Consider the following 15,843-nt stretch of genomic DNA (forward strand, 5'->3'; position numbering starts at 1 on the left):
AACCCGCAGTGGAGCAGCGTGGTGGAGTATGCTCCATACCCCCCTCCGGTTGATTGAGGGGAGGCCTGTGCCCAGCAGTGGGACGTATATAGGCAGTTTATGATAGAGAACCGAACCGGTCCGGTTTTTTACAGAAGCGACTGCCTGCCTGTGTGACCTTCCAACCCGCGAACGGAAAACCAGCCTATTACAGGTTAGGTCACATACCTGAAAAAGCATTTCTCGGGAATGTGGGTTTCCTCACGATGTTTTTCTTGAGAACTTGATATTCTTTTATGATCCAAACATGAATTCGAAAACAAATTCGACAATCATCGGTTTAGACCTGTGCTGGATTCAAACCTGCGACCTCAAAGTGAGGCAAGCGTTGGGCTATCACGGCTCTCAAATACGCGAAATATGTCTTCAAATTCCGTATTCGTATTATTGATTTAAATCGATTATTCTAAAACTAATGGTTTAAGCGAACATCGATACAAAAACACATCTTTGCGAAATCGCTAAGTGGAAAATTTTGGTAAACAGGAAACATATTTGACAATCCATTAGCCGCTTGAAATCGTGTGGCATGTGACGGGTTAAGGAAAAGACTAGCGAATTATTTCATTTTATCGAATCACTCTTTTACGGGTCAGTAGTCTTACCCACTTGTGTGAAAGTTCACATCTGGAAAGGAAAATATGTAAAATATAAAAAATATTTTTCTCCAATATTATTAAGTCCTTGTATAATGCTGATTCCAGCATACACCTTATTTGAAGAAACAGGGATTGTCTTCGGTCATGCGAGTACCTCTCCAATCCATCGCCTATAAATGATACAAAAACTTTCCATGCGAGAAGCCACGCGAGCCTCGTGAAAACGCATATATTGAGGCTTACTACAATAGGCCAATGGTGAAAATTAGTTTCTAAACGTGTCTTAGATTTCGTTCCGCACGACGCAACTAGGTACCGCTTATGGACGAAACTGAAAAACTTTGTCGCCTAAATAATGTGATATACTTAAAATAAAAACACACAACAATGGAACGTTAATCATAGGCCATTTAGCTATGCAAGCTAAGCTTAAACCGATCTGCAGTGGGCATTAGTAAATGCCACAAAAACATTTTTTTAATCATCATAAACATAACAGCCTCCGTGGTCTAGTGGTAAGAGCGTTAGGCTCACGATCTGGAGGTCCGGGTTCGATACCCGATGGGGTCGAAATCACTTTGTGAGACTGTCCTTTGATTTGATTTGATTTGATTTTTATATAGCACAAATACGTGCATGACATCAATTCGGCCAATTTAAAAGTTGTTTTATCCTAAAATTTAATTTGGTAAGTGTGTAACAACTCGGAGACGACACAATATCTCTGAGTTTTGAGTTGACAAGTAACGAGACACGAGGCACTGAACTGATTTCTTATTTGAGAAAAGTTTCAAGATACCTTCGATTTTGTAAGGCGATAGTAATATTAACCTATACCGTTTCGTATACAACCTTCCATGCTGTGAGATAGAAAATAATCAATAGAGCTTATCTCGACGGATCCATCACTATGCTAATGAACGTTACAAGGCTGGCTTCTGTTTGACAGATTCTTACCGCGCAGTGAAGAAATTGTAAAATGTTATCTATTTTAAAATATAAACATTAATCCTTCTGTGTAAAAATACATAATAGTATAAAGAGTATTAGTCACATCATAACGAAAACTTTGAGAGATGATGTAGAACATGATTTGGAGTTGATATCAAGTGGAATTTTCCGTCACAAAAGTATGGAACTGAAAATAATTTAAAAAAAAACAGTCAAGAATTTTCTAACGGGAAATGCTACTTGATATCAACTCGGAATCGTGTTCTGAATCATCTCCCTCTGTATTCTGTTTGTGTGTTGTAATGAATACGAAAGGGGATGCAGCTCATTATTCTGAGTTAATATCAAGTGGAATTTTCCATCGCAAGAGTAAACAATTGAAAAAAAAAATCAATCTGGCAGAAATTCCTGTTTAGCAATAAGGCCGCATATTGTGCTTATGTTTTATTCGTATGTTTATGTCCTTTGTATATGTTGTTGTGCAACAAAGTATTATTGATGGATTGATTGAAAAAAAACAAAAGAAATCATGAATTTTCCGTCGCAAAATTCCACTTGATATTAAATTAGAATCATGAGCGGAATCATCCCCCTCAATATTCACACCCTGTATAAAACAAATGAAGGTTGGATTACCACTCGGAAGTAGAAGACAACTTATAATCTTAGCCAATTAGTTATCGACCTCTGACGAAAACCTACAATTAGACACATAAAAACAATGCGTATTGAGATGCATCTATTTCAACTTATATTTCAGGTACAAATGTTATATTCAGGGTGGCCCAGAAGTTCAGGTTCAAAATGAAAAATTAGATAGAGGTGATCATTGGCTACCAGAAAGTCACTTTGACTTTTTTTTTTTGATAACTTTTTTTATCTTTTATATGACTATTTTTATTTTTTCACGTTGCGGTACTCATCCTTAAGAATAGTGATGAAGTAAAATAAAATAATTATTAAGAAAGAGATAGCGACAAAATGATGATTTCTGAAGTAAGGTAGAAAATCTAGAAAAAGGTACAAAATGGGTCATATCTCCTAAACCGTAAATAATCGCTGAACATATATGGGGGTGTTTCTGGTAGCTAATGAGCCCCTCTATCTAATTTTTCATTTTGAACGTGAACTTCCGGGCCAACCTGTTTATATAGTAGTTATATAATTGCTATTTGTTTATATTGGTTTAGATAATAATCTTCTGTCTTTTTTCTTTGTATGTTCCTATTGCCTGTAGTATTGTGTACAAAGAAATGATAATAATGATTTGTTTATTATTAATGGAGATTACTTATATTGTTGTAAATCTATTGTAACCATAACAAAAGAGGATGTTTATAATATTATACCTCTTCAAGATCTTATTAGAAGCAACGGGAAATTTGACTTTACAAGTATACTTTGTTCTAATCACTTAAGAAGTTGAGGCTTTCTCGTTAAATACTTCCATGCCATTCAATTTCAAAAGAGAATACTTTCAAAGGATTGAAGAAAAACTTATGTTTAGAAATTTGTTTCATAACAACATCCTATCATGGTGTTATGGTTAGAGGCTCAGAATCTAGCTAGAGGTCCTGGGTTTGATTCCCGGTGCAGACATATTAAACAAAATGTTACTTTGTAAGTCTCTGTACTCTGTTGTAATATTCATCATCATCAATTTAAGAATAATTTTATCTTGAACTTAGTAATCGACCCACTTTAGAGCTAATTTGAATTTGGAATTCTTAGCAGAATACGAGAAATCGATTTTTAAAGTAGCCAGTGTTAGAAAACAGCAATTTTATGGGTAAAGACCGAATATTGAAGTTTTTTGCTCCGTAAAAGGAAGCGAGAGCATTTTGTCTTTGATGTTAGTGAATTGAAACCATGAGCTCGTGAAGATTAATACAAAGTTCCCTATTTCCTTTAAAATCGCGTTTGATTCTAAATCAAACCGACAGGATCTGTTGTTGTTATAGGCAATATTAGTAGCATTATTTTAGACATAGCAATTTTATAATTAAAAATATTAACGCCTTTCACACTACAAATCTTATCCAAATATTGAGGGGGATGATTCAGGCCATGATTCTAAGTAAATATCAAGTGGATTTTTCCGTCGCAAAATGCATGAAAGTTTTAAGGTTTCTTTTAATTATTTTAGAATAGAATAAGAATAGAATAGAATAGAAATTGTTTATTATAAAAGGACGCCACATACAAAGACAAGACAATAACATCACTTAAAAAAAATAATAATCACAAAACAATTACAAAAAGCATAGGAGGATGTTAGTTACAATGATCATAAGGTGGTGGTGGACGTCCTGAGATAAAAGGGCCTCACTCAGCACAAGTCGCGGCGTGAACCACGACCCTGGTATTATATGGACCCTGTTGGGTGAGGCACGAATGTCGCGTTTCATAAATATGCGTATTTTCAGTTACATACTTTTGCGACGGAAAATTCCATTGATATCAACTCAAAATCATGGTCTCAATCACCTTTAAAAATGTACGATGTCACTAACACCCTGTATATAATATGTTATTTTATTCACTTGATTCTCCGGAAAGGCAAGATGATTCCGTTCTTTGAAAGGCACGCTACTAAAACCCTTCACCAAGCAGCAGTGGAAGAGGGTGGTGGAGTATGCTCCATACCCCCTCCGGTTCATTGGGAGGTCTATGCCAAGCTGTGTGACGTATATTGGGTAGGTGTGATTTATTATGTTTATCACTAACTGTTAGGGCGAAGAGTTGTCAACTATATAAATAATAATAATATATCGTTTATTGGAGATAAAAGACAAAAGCTTTTTTTTTTGTTGGAAGGTCAGACAGGCAGTCGCTTCTGTAAAAAGCCGGACCTGTCAAATCTTCAGGTTATGTAAGCGGACCCTGTCAGAAACGGGATAATACTAAGAAGATGATAATGGAGATAAAGAACTGACACAAAAACGCTGTACAAATCATTAGATTTATGGAAATCAAAAAAATATATACATGGCGCTGTACATATAAGATGGTCATACTAAGATTTATAGCTTCCCTGTGATAAGGAGGGATCTCATTTCATAATAGTCGACTGATTTTTTGCCCTGCAAGTTATAGTACACAAATAGTGCGTCGTAAGGTTTGCGGACGAGTGGAGTGTAAAGTTAAAGCATGTTCATAATTGTATTATTTATTTATTTATCATAGATACAATTTAATGCTACATTTTAAATAGTTAACATCGGAAAACCCTAAAAGGGTTTGTCCCGACATTAATCCCACATATGGTATGGCATGCGTTTGCGCTCACTTAGCCCTTCCAACTTTTTTTTTCTATTTCGTAGAAGTAGGTATGTGCGTGAAACTATAGGTGTAGCGAAAAAGACGTACTAAAATTGAATTTTTATGATTTCAATTTTCCAACAAACACGTCATGGTAACATTTGCGCTCCGATCGAACGGAGGAGCAATTTACTATAAATGTCGTCGGTTTTATATTTCAAACTCACTTGCTACAATGCTCGTTATATTATGAAAAGACTATTACAACATACTTTACGTTTCACATATCGCCTAGGGAAAACCACGCAACCGTTTTTTAAAAAATCGCATTCTTCTCCAGAACCTCGATTTCTTTCAATTAATATCAGTAAGTATGTGTAAAGATTGAGACGAAAAATTACCTGAATTGTAACTAGTTTGTCTATTGCAAGATTTCGTTAACAAGGATCCTGAGACAACGCTTTAAATTATCACACTCGCATCTTCTTCTTATCGTTTCGATGGCATTCAGATTTTTTCAGCCCAATATTTTGCCACCCGGCCTGCATTTTCGGTGGCATTCATCGGCTCCTCTCGCGTACAGGTCCTCAAGTACATGTTCACCGGTATTGAGTACTTGATGTTTCTTTGAAGCCGTAAGGCTCTGAATGCATTTAAAAATCCAAACCATCATCATCCTCTTTTTATCCGGCCAAGTAGTTAATGCCATCTGCGGCAAATCTACAATAAGTCACGTCAAAAAAAAATCATCATCCTCCTTGAGCCGTGGTAGCAGCAGGTACGAATCCAGCACAGGCCTAAACCAATAATTGTCGAATTTGTTTTCGAATTCATGTTTGGATCATAAATGATTATCACGTGCTCAGCGGTGAAGGAAAACATAAGCGGACACACCTTTCACACACATTTCACACACATATCCTTCTTCACATTACACCTACCACGTCCATTCACATTCATGCTCATAACTTTTCTCGTTATATGCTTTTCATTCTTCCTCATTACGAGTACAGTCATGAGCAATATAATGTACCCACTTTAGGACTCTGTCGCACTAACATATTTGACATTTAGTGAGACATACAGTTCAATTTGTCAAAAAAGTTAATGTGACATGGTACCAAAGTGTATACATATTAATGCTCGTGACCGTACATGCCCTTGCCATGCTAACCAGTAATACTTGACTGTGTGGTACTTTCTACCAATGCAAAATGTAACTTTTTTCACCATTAAATGAAATTCATCAGAATTGGTCCGTGTACTAGGTTCCAGATAAATTATGAAATTCTGATTACTAAATAAAGACACATCTAAAACTAACGAAAAACATTTTCTTCTCTTCATTCACTCATTCACTCTTACATTATCTTCATTTTCATAAGTCATGTCAGGTGCCTTTGGTGGCTCAGTAGTAACCCTGACACCAGGGTTGATGAGGTTTGTAATTCACCTCACAACCCACACGATATAAGAAGAAGATCTTCTTCTTTCTATTCAACTTATTTATGAATTTGAATCAAGAAAACGTATAAATAAGTTCGACATTTTATCACATTTTTCTATGACGTCACAGTGTGCTTTTTCATACAAATTCCGTAGTAGGTAATTTAGTATTTTGACGTTTAGTAAAAAGCAACTGATTTGACTAGTTGGAAACTAGCCTATTTGATCCAATTACGTCTGAATCCATTATCGGAAATATAGTATGTCGTCTTAGGAGGTTCTGAATGTAACTTACCAACAACATCAACATATTTGTGCGCGATCATGGTGGCGAAGGACGGAGAGTCAGCAGTGACTTCACAGCTGTAGTTGCCAGCCATGCCAAGGTCCAACCTCCGCAGCAGCACTTGAGACCCGTTTGACCTGTTCATCTGGAATGTTCCGGAAGAAAAACATTTTTAACAAACTTGATTAAACACAAAGCAATAAGACCGTTTATTGGACTCTATTTATATTTATGTTCTAATCCTAAACTATAATAGTGTATAATAAGTAAATTCATAACGGCCTCCGTAGTCCAGTGGTTGAGCGTTAGGCTCACGATCCGGAGGTCCCGGGTTCGAATCCCGGTGGGGGAATATCACAAAAGTTACTTTGTGATCCCATGTTTGGTTAGGATATCACAGGCTGATCACCTGATTGTCCGAAAGTAAGATGTTCCGTGCTTCGGAGAGCACGTTAAGCCGTTGGTCCCGGTTACTTCTTACTGATGTATTATGTAAGTACTCGTTATATGAGTCATGTCAGGGGCCGTTGGCCACTCAAAAGTAACCCTGACACCAGGTTTGATGAGGTTGGTAATGCACCTCTGAACCCACACGAGAGAAAAAGAAGAAGTAAATTCATATAAGTATATAATATTGTTCTATTTTAATTTCATATTTTATTTAATGGAGACTGCTTTGTTAACAAAATTACTAATTTGTCGATGCTATGTATACTGTAACTGTCATATACCTGTATGTGTTAGTGACATCGTAACGAATCTAGGGGATTCAGACCATGATTCTAAGTTAATATCAAGATGAAATTTCCGTCGCACTTCCACTTGACATTAGCTCAAAATAATGAGCTGAATCATCCCCCTCAGTATTCGTTACGATGTCACTTACACCCCGTACAATTACGTTCAGGTAATCATACAAATGCGTAGAGGTGTTAGTGACACCGTAACATATACTGACGGGGATGATTCAGAACATCATTCTGAAATGATATAATTTGTTCTTCAGTTTTGTATTTCCTGTGCGTGCAATAAAGTAATTATTTGTTATGTTACATTATATTTCAGGCTCAGGTCTCCTACAAGAGTTATTATCCGAAATATGCTTTTTTTGACGTGACTTGTTGTACATTTGCCGCAAGTGGTATTAACTACTTGGCCGGACAAATGGGGAGCGCTGAAGGCTCTCACCCAATACAACGTTTAAGACAACAGGCCTGAGGGTGCCCAGTTGGGCGCGAACCTCGGCTCAGGGCGTCGTTTGAGAGGAAATATATTTTAAAGAATTAATCGACCCTAGTAGGTTGACAGCGATAAGCGCTGAATGAGGGAAATCGTCGACCACGCCGGCGGGGTCGGTATCGGGGGAGGAGGAAGTCACGAAAGTAAAAACACTTAGTGAGTTTAGAATATGTATTGTCCAGTAAACACTGGTTACAAATTATGAGGAACACCGGGAAATAACACGCGGTTATATTAAATATAGGCAGTGTACCTAGCCTGGTGACGGAACGGGAGAGATTGCCAGCCACAGGGCCACGTTGCCGTTGCTTGCTATCAAGAACGCCGACATTGTAAAATGTAACGAAATGTGTCGCTACAAAAGTATGAATTTAACCTGTTACTGACAATAAATTTATTCTATTCTTATTTTCGTTTTCATAGTTCCTACTCGTGCTTTGGGACACTAACAAAGAGACAATGAATTTGACTCGGACGGGACTTGAACCGCAGCTGTTGCAAAGCCACGACGAGCGTGTTAACCATTACCCCGTCCATTCGAAATTCCAAAAAAATCTCTTTGTGAGTTTAAATTAATTTTCACATTGCACGGGATCAAATTACGCAACTCATTGTCTGATAGTTACAATTATTTTGTCAAAGGAAATAATAATTGTTGAAAATCAATTTAAAGTATATGCCACAACGCAATGGATTGAATATTAAATTTTGGATATTATGTAACAACGGGGTATTTTTTAAGGGTTAATATAATTTGAAACAAAATCTTTTTACCACAAACATTTCAATTAATGGAACGGTAGGTAGGTTACAGTAACGAACTTTCACTGTCTTCACCCTGAGCCGCCGAAGGCCCATGACACCTCATATAACGACTACTTTCCGTTCCTATATAAATAATTAGTAACAGAGACCAACGTGCCTTCCGAAGCACACGTCATCTTACTTTCGGACAATCAGATGATCAGCCTGACATGTCCTAACCAAACTAGGGATCACAAAGTATTTAGTATTTGACACATATTATCATTTTATTTGTTTGTATGTATAAATTTATAAATGTAAATTCAACACATGAAAACATTTAACCTGATGACGTCAGTATCGTATTAAGAACGTTGTTGTGCTGTCACTAATGATATTACCAGCTTACAACGGCCTCTATGGTCCAGTGGTTGAGCGTTGAACTCATGATCTGCAGATCCCAGGTTCGAATCCCGGTGGGGATCCTAAAAATCACTTCGTGATCTCTAGTTTCGTTAGGACATTACAGACTGATCACCTGATTGCCCAAAAGTAAGATGATCCGTGTTTCGGAAGGCACGTTAAGCCATTGGTTCCGGTTACTACTTACTGGTGTAAGTTAGTAGTCGTTACATGAGCCATATCAGGGGCCTATGGCGGCTCAATAGTAACCCTGACACCAGGGTTGATGGGGTTGGTAATCCACCTCACAACCCACACAATAGAAGAAGATTGTAGTGATCGTTCGAAATAATCTTTACTAAGCGATGAAAGAGAATAATATCCGTTTGTACCCAATTCACTGCATATCCAGCTTTTGAAACGACCGTCCAGGTACAGAATACCTGAACTGTACATTTTTCTTATTTTTTTTTTCACTGGCAATTCTCCGTGGGTCCTTTTCAAGATTCCCGTCCCGATTTGAATTCTTTCACCGAACCAGATTGAATCTATAAAAGAAGATTGGACACGTTATTTTATAAGAAAATTCTTTCCAAGTCGAGTTAACCTGGAGTCATTTTTAATACGTTTTATAAATTATTATTCTTCCTGGTCGTACTTTACAACCTATTATTTCTTGGTACAGTCAACTTGGTACAGGCGAGGATTCCACAAGCAACACAGCGTCACCTATATTCCAGGAACATATAAATAGAATAACAATTCCATAAATTTCCAATTAGCCTTTAACATAATAAAGTGAAGGGAAATGGTGGCTGAGTTCAGATAGAGACCCATACCTACCAGGTTTAACGTAGAACCCTTGCTCAAAGTGATGGGAGCCATGGGTGCGGCAATGCAGGATGGAAGTGGCAAGTCACATGACTGTACAGAGGGCAGCTGAAACTGTCAGTACTATTCAGGGGCAGAGGACAGGAGTCTTAGTATGACTTTGAAATAGACTACTCTGGGCGCCATCCCACTCGCGCCAGATAGAGTACTGCGGAGTGGAAGGCAAGAGGGAAACTAGTATCTTAAAAAGTAGTATGGAGAATGCTACATCGGCAAGAGCGTGGCTCTTAAATTAGTGATGATGATGAATATAATAAATAAGAAAAAAAAATATGGTTTGGTGGTGGTGGTATGATATGATAATAATATACAGTGACATCGCAACGAATACTGAGGGGGATTGTTCAGCTCACGATTCAAAATTCATATTGCGATGGTTACACCTCTGATTACCCCAAATGCGATATAGTCATGAGTTTATGTTATGTTTCCAAGATCTGTTTTAAATGCAGTCTGCATCTTTGCCTTTGCGACTGAGCTCGTAAGTATATGTATCTTGCTAAAGTGTCGTTGAACTGTGCCCTAATGCATATTAATCAAACGCGCGGCCCAACGCTTTTGCGTGAACGCTTTTACAGGGTGTTAGTGACATCGTAACGAATACTGAAAGGGATGATTCAGAGTTGATATCAAGTGGAATTCCTGTTGGAAAATCCAAACAATTTCTTGTTCCATATGTTTGTGACGGAAAATTCCATTTGATATCAACACGGAACCATAGTCTGAATCATCCCTCAAAGTTTTCGTAACGATGTCACTAACACCCTGTATACATCGCCATGTAGCTGAATTTGTTTATAAACGAGTCTATCTATTGCTGCAACCCGGACACTTCATACAAAAACCCACATTTTACACAGACTCTACACGTTGACGTTATCGTACACGCGCATCTGTGTCTGTCTGACGCCCATATGATTGAAGACTAAAGTAAGAAATGAAATGAAATAAATGAAATGAAATATTTATTTCGGATATTTATCCATATTTTGTTAGTAACAGAATATTATATCTAAGTTAGTAAAATTTATAATTTTCATTGGATGTCACATGCATGTATTACATCCAGTGAGTGAGGATGGGACTCTCCATCCTTTGGAGACTGTTGCTGCTGCCCCGCACTCGCTCCCACAGAGAAGCCACACGCCTGGAAGACATCAGTGCTCCAAGAGGCGAACATCTCCGAGGCACTGCAGCGCCAGGGCAGCCCCAACAACCTCCTGAAAGCGTTGTTATATTGAACGCGCAGAGCACTGAAGGTCTTTTTGGTGTAATTGCTCCAAACCGAAGCGGGAAGATGTTGGCTCTCAATGAAACGAGCGAACCGTCTGCGGGGAGCGCGCAGCTGTAGCTGTCATTCGACTTTGACAGATAAAAAACTTCAACAATAGTTTCCAACTCAGAACAATAACTAAAGCATAGAAGGAAGGCTAAAATAGCAACAGAACTCTATAATTCTGCTCTACTTTATCTTACGGAACCGGCGTAATGTTAGACAAAGACGCATATACAAAAATTGTTTCGTAATTTCGTAGGTTGTCACAAGTTTTTCATTGCCTAGTGTTGGGTTTCACTTTAGTAATATGTCGATAAAATTAAATTTACTTACAATTAATGTCGATAATTTTTTTTTACAAGATTTCTTTTTGTAGGATGCAATTATCTTCTTCTTGATGAAAGGAGACTCTTGTCTCTGATAGGTAAGTATCTAACCATTTTTGGTTAGATACTTACCGGTCTGGTTTATATTAGTTTGGAGCTGCAGCTCACATTCAGGAAGGAAAGAAAATAGCCAACTGTTATCGTTTCATCGGTAAGTATTTTGTAATATTCGAATTTATTTATGATGTCATCCGCCGTGCACTGGTGTCGATCGACGTGCCGTGCAAATTGGAACCGCCGCCGCCGGGTCTAAGCCGCACAGACGGTAAGAGGCCCGATGGGGTCACGCCATAGACATAGAAAAGAGTATGGACTGGAAATACCTACAGAAAAAACGTGCCACTCTGTAAACATAAAATGGCGGTCTTTACTAGGGCTACAAGCTGTTTCAATACTAGGATTACCATACTCGTACCTACTAGATATAGCATTATACTTAAAAAATACGGCATACAAGTATTCATAAGAGAACAGAAAGGGAAAGTAAAAGGTAGGTAGGTGGTGTACTGTATCTTTCGTGTAAAACTTGTAAGTATTGTATGTTGTGTGCAATAAAGTATATTTGTATTTGTAAAGGAAGGTTTAGTCAAGATTTATCTAAGTCGCTTACACAAATCTATAACATTCATTACATTCTTTATTGGGCGCAGTTCGTATCAACCTGGAGTGTTGGAGTAGGAGTAAATAAGAACAGGAGGTAAAATGAAATATAAATTAGATCGTAAATCTGTTCATTTTCATTAGCAAGTATTTATTTCACACGTTATTAATTATGTACATTATATTTACAATAAATACAAATTTATTAATTTCTAAACAGTGTCAATTTGCTTAGAAACTGTCTTTGTGACACCCTGTCACATTGTTTTTTTTTTTTCATTAAGTCGTTTGATCTTGAGGCGGGACTTGTTCAGCTTTTCTTTTAAATTTTTCATCTCGTCTTCTTGAACTGACTGAAATAAAGTTTAATAATAATGTTAAAATAGTATATGTACAAAATAATCTATAAAAATAAAAGTAAAATATATCTGATTTAAGTGCATTGTGCAGCTGGTTGAATTATACACTCTATATATGTATATCATGTTAAAAATATAAAAAAAGAAAATTATTTGATATACCTTTTCATGTAAATCCAGTCGACACTTTTGGATTTAATATCTGAAATCAAAGATAATAATAATTTACTTATATAAAACGTGTACAACTCATAATTGTTTAGACATAAAACAACTACAGACTTAGTATATACTAAGTTTATTAAGTACATAATAATATGTAGTTGAATGATAGATAGTATAAACGTGTTGTGATAACATGATACAAATATCTTATCTATCTATCCAGCAGTGAGATGATGCAGGCTAGGCTGAAATTTAAATTTAAACACCATTTCATCTGTCTGATTTATAATGTTCAATGTAGGAATAGCATCGTCTCGAAGACGCCTCCACTTTGAATTAGGAACACACATAAATGAATCCGCAGTAAAATGTTTCGAGCAAATACGGCTGTACTTATTTGGAATCCAATTTCGTCTATTAATGCGAATTATCCATTCTTTCTCTTTGTTATCGTCTACAGGAAATCTAAAAATTAAAAGTATCGATAATTTTAGTACATCACTATGGACAATCAACATAACCTCAAATCAATTCCGTATTCATCGATGAAACGTATAATATAATGGATATCTCAAATATTTTATGCTACAAATCTATTCAGCAAAACATATTACTTTCCTAAAATTGTTCAGCAGTTCACATTTCACTAGAAAATTACAAAAAACTTACCGATGAAACGACAGAAGTTGTTGGCTATTTTCTTTTCTTCCTGAATGTGAGCTGCAGCCCCATACCACACAAGACATAATGTCACACAGTCGAGACACTCAATTATTTGATATAAATAAAAGTTTCTTTCCATTTATTTGGAAAAATATTGTTAAATTATCACTTAAAACAATCTGAACACAAGACACTCGTAAACACAGTTGACGCGACCGTGTCAAATAGTTCGGTAAATATAAGTAAAATCTTCTTATGTATGTTACTATGTATTTGGCCGAGTTAAAATGAGTCCAATAGGTCCAAATGACATTTCATGTTGTGACAACCTCGGAAAAAATGAAGCAAAGAGCGAATCATTTGTCCTTTTCTCACTCATAGTTTGTGTCGTAAGCTAGAAGAGAGCCGGTTTATAGTTTCTGAATTCTTATTTTAGCCTTCCTTCTATGCTTTAGTTATTGTTCTGAGGTTTCCAACCATTCAAATCAGTTACTTTTTACTAAACGTAAAAAACACGGAATTAAAATGAAAAGGGAACCTCTGACGTCATAGAAAACGTGGCAAAATGTCGCACTTATTATTACATTTTTCTTTAGTAAATTTAGTAAATATGTTCGATAAAAAAAGAAAAAGTTTTTTGACCCTTTAATCAGAATTTCATAGCTTATCTTTGACCTAGGAAACTACCCAATTTTCTTCTAGAGACGTCGACGCATCTTTTATTTTAATTTTTTATAAAACTTCTTCTATGTTACAAACATTGTTTTAAAAGCAACAATACATCTTTTAATTGAAAAGTACTCGAAGAATCCCATGGAGCAGATCGGCTAAAACATTATTTAAGACATCTGACTAGGGCAATATGGAGGCGCCATCAACAAAATGTATGCAGTTGTTTTGTCCGTTCAAGTAATTAAAGCTATTTGAGGAGAAACCCAAACCCAAAATAATATTGGTAGCGCAACCAACAAAATACCAATTATTTTAAGTTTACGCGGTTATTCAATCATCATCATCAGCCCATTAACGTCCCCACTGCAGGGGCACGGGCCTTCCCTATGGATGGATAGGGAGATCGGGCCTTAAAACATCACGCGGGCCTAGTGCGGATTGATGGTTATTAACGACTACTAATGCAGCCGGGATCAACGGCTTAAAGTGCCTTCCAAAGCACGGAGGAGCTCGAGATGAAAACTTTTTTTGTGGTCACCCATCCTATGACCGGCCTTTGCGAAAGTTGCTTAACTTCAACAACCGCAGACCGAGCGCGTTTACCGCGATTATTATCATAATTAAAACGAAATGCAACAGCACTTGCAACAGTGACAAAATGTCGCTTTAAACGAGGTAAGAACCCGTTATTATGTGTTTTGATTAAAATACCAATTGAGGTGTCCTAGCAACTGGCTATTGATTTGGCACACTTAAAAGGATTAGGACATGTCTCAATCAAAAGCGTAAATCACAATGAAAACCTGTATACTATGAGTCACAATACCCTTAGTACGTACACACGTGGAACAGTTTAGTAAGCTAACGAAGCGAAAAGCGTTAGGCGCCTCGCAATTGTAATGAATGGTCAGGAATAGATTGAAGGCGAGTGTGGGTGTGCTTCCGAATAAATCAACGTTCAAACTGTCCTTCTCAGCTGGTCTGAGAGCAAATAAAAAAGCCTTCAACTGCTTATTTTCCTGGGTAGAAACCGACAGAGGGATTATTCACTTAACATACATATTAACATACATACATACATAAACTCACGCCCGTAATCCCTAATGGGGTGGGCAGAGCCACAAGTAATCAAAGACAACTTGCAGCCACTGTTGATACGAAGTCCAAAGATGGATATGATGAACCTTATGGTGATAAGGGATCAGCCTATCGCCCATAACATTAGTCCATCATGTTAGAGGACACAATCCCTCTGTCGGTTTTTACGACATGCCCGGGAAGAGAAGCAGCTGAACGTGTTCTATGTTTTTTATGTGCTCCCAGAACAGCATAGAAGCACAAAAATAAATCCTTTTTAAAATTGTAGACTATTACAATGGAAGAACAGCCTCCGTGGTCTAGTGGTTAGAGCCTTAGGCTCACGATCTGGAGGTCCGGGTTCGATTCCCGATGGGGACATGGTCGAAATCACTTTGTGAGACTGTCCTTTGTTTGGTAAGGACTTTTCAGGCTTGAATCACCTGATTGTCCGAAAAAGTAAGATGATTCCGTGCTTCGGAGGGCACGTTAAGCCGTTGGTCCCGGCTATTAGCCGTAAAAACACCTCCACCAACCCGCAGTGGAGCAGCGTGGTGGAGTATGCTCCATACCCCCCTCCGGTTGATTGAGGGGAGGCCTGTGCCCAGCAGTGGGACGTATATAGGCAGTTTATGATGATTATGACAATGGAAGATGTGCTGATCCACTGAATTCGACAAACGACTGATTTGGATCATAGGTAATTGATATCACGTGGTTTTCAGCATTTGTGCCCGGTTATTGAGTGGCTATAGCTCTTTTCATATAACATGAGACAAACATATCT

The 15,843-nt window shown here is 37.4% G+C and overlaps 1 protein-coding gene and 1 long non-coding RNA gene across 3 annotated transcripts in view; both read right to left on the reverse strand.

The window, feature by feature from the left end:
* Positions 1–15,843, reverse strand: part of LOC126370271 (uncharacterized) — a 156,980-nt gene that overhangs the window by 12,136 nt on the left and 129,001 nt on the right. For both annotated transcript variants that reach the window (XM_050015096.1, XM_050015095.1), the window contains exon 3: positions 6,592–6,727. In XM_050015096.1, coding sequence (XP_049871053.1) covers positions 6,592–6,727 — 136 coding nt within the window. The remainder of the gene's footprint in view (positions 1–6,591; positions 6,728–15,843) is intronic.
* On the reverse strand, positions 11,867–13,773 carry LOC126370355 (uncharacterized). Its single transcript, XR_007566871.1, has 3 exons — positions 13,314–13,773; positions 12,642–12,681; positions 11,867–12,473 (listed from the first exon to the last, which is right to left on the reverse strand). It is a non-coding gene; the product is annotated as an uncharacterized LOC126370355 (long non-coding RNA).

The sequence above is a fragment of the Pectinophora gossypiella genome, chromosome 10, assembly GCF_024362695.1.
Source record: "Pectinophora gossypiella chromosome 10, ilPecGoss1.1, whole genome shotgun sequence".
Lineage (NCBI taxonomy): Eukaryota > Metazoa > Arthropoda > Insecta > Lepidoptera > Gelechiidae > Pectinophora > Pectinophora gossypiella.